This window comes from Triticum aestivum, chromosome 1D (genome assembly GCF_018294505.1).
Source record: "Triticum aestivum cultivar Chinese Spring chromosome 1D, IWGSC CS RefSeq v2.1, whole genome shotgun sequence".
Classification (NCBI taxonomy): domain Eukaryota; kingdom Viridiplantae; phylum Streptophyta; class Magnoliopsida; order Poales; family Poaceae; genus Triticum; species Triticum aestivum.
The window spans coordinates 345559319-345565059 of record NC_057796.1 but is presented as its reverse complement, the minus strand read 5'-3'; the positions used below and the strand labels follow the sequence as shown (position 1 = coordinate 345565059).

At 45.0% G+C, this 5741-nt stretch overlaps 1 protein-coding gene across 1 annotated transcript in view; it reads left to right on the top strand.

The window, feature by feature from the left end:
* Positions 1-5531, top strand: part of LOC123181951 (uncharacterized) — an 8368-nt gene extending 2837 nt beyond the window's left edge. Inside the window, exons 2-6 of the mRNA XM_044594374.1 lie at positions 2996-3088; positions 3668-3803; positions 4005-4281; positions 4428-4482; positions 5048-5531. Coding sequence (XP_044450309.1) covers positions 2996-3088; positions 3668-3803; positions 4005-4281; positions 4428-4482; positions 5048-5122 — 636 coding nt within the window. The 3' untranslated portion in view covers positions 5123-5531. The remainder of the gene's footprint in view (positions 1-2995; positions 3089-3667; positions 3804-4004; positions 4282-4427; positions 4483-5047) is intronic.
* The last annotated feature ends 210 nt before the right edge of the window (positions 5532-5741 follow it).

The window sequence follows — 5741 nt, the reverse complement described above, 5'->3', positions numbered from 1 at the left end:
ACATGGTTTTCTTTTTCCCTGCTTACTCCCCACCAGAACTGTCATATGATAGATGTTACATTCTTGCATAAACCCCGTGGGAGTCTAAAGCAGGCCATGGAATAGACTAGGACCACCTGAGCAACTGATTTAATTAACACCTCCTTCCCTGCAGCAAATAATATTTTCTCCATCCAGCCTTTTACCTTCCCCCAAACTCTATCACGCAAATGTTTGAACGTGCCATTCTTTGAGTGTCCCACGTCAGTTGGCATCCCCAAATACCCATCGCTCAAAGACTTGTTCTGCACATTGAGGGAGGCCTTTATACTGTCTCTCAAAATCTGAGGGCACCCCTTGCTAAAAAAGGTTGAGGATTTATCATGGTTCACCCTTTGTCCCGATGCTGAACAGTAAATATTCAACAGGTTTGAAACCGCTTCCTCTCCCTCAACACTTGACTTGGAAAGCAGCAGGCTGTCATCTGCGAACAGAAGGTGGTTGACCGTCGGGGCTTACGGTGCCACCTTAACTCCGCTAAGAACTGATGACTGAGAACTGGTCTTTAAAAGGCACGAAAGGCCCTCTACCGCAGTCAAGAAAAGATAGGCGGAAATTGGATCTCCCTGTCTTATACCTCTGCTAGGTTTGAAATTATCAAAGCTTTTCTCCATTGAATAAAACTGAAAAAGACACTGACCTCACCATACCCATAACTGTGTCAATCCATGTTGTTGCAAATCCAAGCTTCACCATAATAGCTTCCAAGTCCCACTCCAGCCTATCATAAGCTTTCATCATATCCAGTTTTAGGGCACAAAAACTGTTTGCCTTTGATTTCTATCTCTTCATAAAATGCAGGCACTCATATGCATATATGATGTTATCTGTAATCAGCTTGCCAGGGACAAAGGCTGACTGTTCTTCAGAGATTATGTCTGGCAGAATAAGCTTCAATCTGTTCGATACCACTTTCGAAGCAATCTTGTAGAGTACATTGCATAAGCTAATGGGTCTGAATTGAGATAACAAAGACGGGTTCATTACCTTGGGAATCAGCACAAGAACCATATCATTTGTGCATTCTGCACCTCTCCTCCACATGGTGATGTGTCTTGCTTGGCTCAGCCACTTTGCATGCGCAGCCTGCTTAAGTTTTCTTGTTTTGTATTACCTCCGTCCCAAATTAGTTGTCTTAGATTTTTTTGAAATGCGGTCCCTTAGGGTCCGATTCATTAAAAAAGGTAGAATAGAGTTGCCCGGTTAATTAACGGAAACCCAGGCAAAAACCGTTATAACACGCCCACAAGAAAGGGCACCTCGACCGACCTGGCACCTACAAGACCACACACACCGCCGAGAAGAGGACACCGTCGAGGTTGCCTGCAATGTCATCGTTATCACCTCTCCCTGAGCAGGCGACTCCGATTCCGCCGCTGACGACCTACCAAGACCCCATTGAATGAACAACACATGAGGACCTCATCGGCCATAGCCAAACAATCGGCGCAAACGTCGAGGACCGACAACTCCGATTTTGTTGAAGGGCTTCGCTGGAGAAAGTTGAAAGCCTCGCATCGACCTAGCTCAGCGCAACCTCCAAAGAGCACCGTCCACCGAAACCACCCTCATGGAGTCATCGTTGCCGTACGGGCCCTGCCGCACGCAGCTCCGACTTCTCTGTCACAGTGAGAAACAAGCATAGGCGGCGCACTCATCGGCGAACCAAACCGTTAACATCAGAAGGACAAGCCGCAACCCAGCTCTACACGTCACCATCGTCGTCGCCGCACGGGTCGCAACGCCAACCACTCGCATCACCGGTTGGGCACCTGCCAACCGTGACGCCGTGCACGTCCAGCCCAATAGGAGCGTGGAGAAGGATCGCCGGTCTTCAAAGCAACGCCCCAAAGGAAGAAACGCCGTAGGGACGATGTCGTTGCTCGACCCAAACGGGTCTAGGCTTTCGCCCGAAGAACCAGATCCGAGGATGAAGCGGGTTGAAGAAACTCCACAGCGACGCCCTCAAGAAGGAGAACGACGCTCGTAGGCGCCGCCATCGCCGGCTGGCTCTTGCCGGTTAAGCTTTCGCTCGGAGCAGACTTGACAAACACCCTCACGCCGACGGTCGAAGCCGGCCGCACCCGCTGACCCGTGCACCTCCAGTGTGGCGACGACGCCAATGCCACGCAGGAGCCACCTCCTCACCACCAGCAGACGCCGGCGAGCCAAAAACGACCGAGACCGGCCAAACCCGGCACCCCGCCGCCACAACACCGCAGCAACGGCAGCAAGCACAGCTGTGGGCCTGCACTCGCAGGAAGGAGGACTGCCACCCCGCCCCGCCACACCGGGAAGGAGCTCAAGGCGGAGCCCCGGAGCTCGCAGGCCGCCAGTCGCGCGTGGAGAAACTTCAGGGGCAGGAAGGGGAGGGATGCCATCCCCACCCGACTCGCCGGCGGGAGATTCAGGCCGCAGCCTAGGATCCCGACGACGAAGACATGGCGGCTGCCACCCGCCGAAGATACGGCCTGAATCCACAAGGCGCCATGGCTGCCATGACGAGCGGGGCGAGCCTCCCTCCACCAGGGAACGCCCCGCAGAACGGGGGAAACCCCGCCGTCCGCCCGGCGGACTTAGTCCAGCGGCTTCATCCGGCAACGGTGAGGAGAGGTAGGGGCGGCGGGGAAGACTGGCGGCGGTGGATCTAGGTTCCGCCCGTGTCGCCCCGGAAGGTGACGCGGGGGACGGGAGATACAAAGTTGCAAAGTTTAGCCAACTTTAGTTGTCTTAGATTTGTCTAGATACGGATGTACCTAACACTAAAACGTGCCTAGATACATTCGTATCTGAACAAATCTAAAACAACTAATTCGGGAAGGAGGGAGTGTAATTTGTTTGCTTGTAAGTGCACTTTTAACTTCTTTTTTTGCAACTGATGATGTCTTATCACTAGAAATTAGTTCGTTTCTTGAACAGAGAAAGAGCTAACACTACTATCTTTTGCTTTTTGCAGAGGTTCAATTTTTATGCAAAACGCAGGAGAAATAGAGACACAAAAAGAACAATGATACGGAATATGTCTGAGTATGCGGAGCAGCTCTTCAATGTCAGTGAAACAAAATGATTAGCATCTTTGTGTCATTCAATTTTGTTCAATTAGTTTTGGACTTTTGGGTAATTAGGTTAAAATGATTGGCTTTCACAACTGCTGAACTTAGGATGATCGAACTTAGATACATATTACTCATTATCTGTTATCATGTTCTTTGCATTCTTGTAATTTTAACTTACATTCGTTAGGAATAAATGCAGTGTTTTGAGAAACATATGAACCATATATACCCTGCAAAGTTTTGAGATAAATGATTGCTCAAAGTTTGTTCTAGAAGATCTCTGCGAGAAACTTGGTAGGCTTAATCCTTTCTGAGATTGGCAGCTTTAAGGCTTGCAACTCTACAAGGTGTGTAAAATTTATTAATCAAGAGACTGGTATAGAAGAAATGTCTCTTTATTTCATTGCTTAAAGTTTTGCAAGGAAAGAAAATGAATTAAATACTGCTCTGTATTTTTGTGCTCCCGTAGTTGTATTCACTTTAACACTGGTTGCAGTTTTCAATCAAAATGACTTGTAAGTACTTATATTAAATGTTTTTAACCTAGACATTTCATTTATAACAATGTTCAGAGTTGGCGTGATGAAGATGAGAAAAAAGATGCATCTAGTGGACCTTCATGGTTTAGAGGACACCGTTGGGTCAGAGATTCGAGGAATAATGGTTTCCGTTCACATGAGTTTTATTACGATACTGTCAAAAGCAGGGGTACAGTTCCTTATCTGCACTTCTCTTTCTACTTTATGAATAAATTTGAATCATTTTCTGGTATGCACTGTAGTTTAATTCAGAAGTCAGGACTCCAAGTTCTTAAGCATTTATGAAGTACGGCTATTTCGGTTACTATATTCTATTCTAGTTAGACTTGTACTGAACCTTATAAAGTTTGGGTGTTTCTTGTTTGGACAGGGGGATTTGAGTTTTGCACAAGCGATGATGATGATGAACCAGAGACTGTTTTTCGCAATGCTTTTCGTGGGAACCAGCACACATATTATTGGTCTTTTGAATCTGATGATTTTCCAAGAAGGAATTCAAGACGTTCTCATTCAGAAAGTTCTGGACACTGGAGTTATGAAACAGACGACGAGGGCGAAATATCCACCCAGACAGAGGTATCTGTGGCGTGTAAGGCTCTTGGATTGAGTACTTCTGGCCCACTAAAACTCGAAGATGTTAAAAGCGCGTAAGATTGTTGAGGCTTTGAGCATTTCACTAGCCTTGAGTAATATTTTTGGTATTATGGCACGAGCCATGATACATTGTATCCTTCATTTTGTTTTTGCTGTGGAAGATTATTTTACCATTTATTTCCTCCCCTTTTCATACTAGATACCGGACGTGTGCGCTTAGATGGCATCCAGATCGTCATCATGGCTCATCGAAGGTAGTAATCTTTCAACATCCAAATTTAACTTCTCTTTGCAATCTTTGCAAAGTTTTTTACTCTTCATTTCATTCTGTGATAATCTGCTGGTTTCCTGAGTTCACCTCAGGCTTAGGTGCTACTGTGAGATGACAATTAGCCAAACCATACAAATTAAATATCAGGAACTAAAACTACACATCCAGACCCCCTCTTTCGTCCTTTATTCTTGACACAAATGCTGTAGGAGCGCATTTCCAATGGTCCAACCTTAGTGATAATGCACTACACCATATATAATTAATGTAACATTAGATCAATAAGGGTTGGTTAGCAGCTCACTTAGGTTCCATGCAAAACATATGATACAACCATTTTTTCCATTCAAAAGTAGGCTATACATGATTCAGTAGAAGACATGCATTCAGTTTTAGTTGAGACTGACATGATACCTGCAAAACATTGTATCTTCTAGTGTCTAGTTTGATGTTCTGAACTTCTGTTTTTTATTTACCGCAAGGACTTCACTGTTATAATTGTTTGCCTACAAAACTCATGAATATTATGGATTTTCTTTCATGGGCAGGCTACCGCAGAGGAGAAATTCAAACGATGCAGTGCAGCATACCAGACTCTGTGTGATAGTTTGGCTACTGCATAATAATGTGATGAGAATATCCAAGCTCCATTAATTCCTTCCACCAGCAGACATCAACTTCGTAGCTGCAAATTCTGGAGGCCTACCACTTGCAGACCAACTTCATATCTGCAGACTCTGCTGTGCACAAGCAAGAATGCCAAAAGTTGCTTGGCTCTCTAAAGGAATGGGCTCAAGCCAAACTTGACCAGATAATGTCAAAGTACTGTACCATGTAACATCTCTAAACTAGGCATTGATTTAATTTTAAAGATAGGACATTATTTATACCACTCAGGATTTTGTGGTGGCTGGGTTATCTCACCCCAATATAGTCAGTTTAATTGAATGTTTTGCTATCTTTTGTGCTTAGTAGACAGTTAGTTTTCCAAAGAGTTTCGGTCCTTCATATACTATCTATATTTTGTGCTTAGTAAACAGTTCTGGTCCTTCAGCCTTTTGTGCTGTTACACAATAGGAGTTCCCCAAGGACACTTCCATTTTTGGATGTGGAGTTTCTTCTTCTGAGCTCAAATGCACCCCCGTGAACCGTGAAAACAGAAATAGATAGTAAATTTTTTTGTCTTTTGGAATGTTAACCATTTAAATAGGGTTAATTAAAATTTTGGTTGTGCTTTAGCTT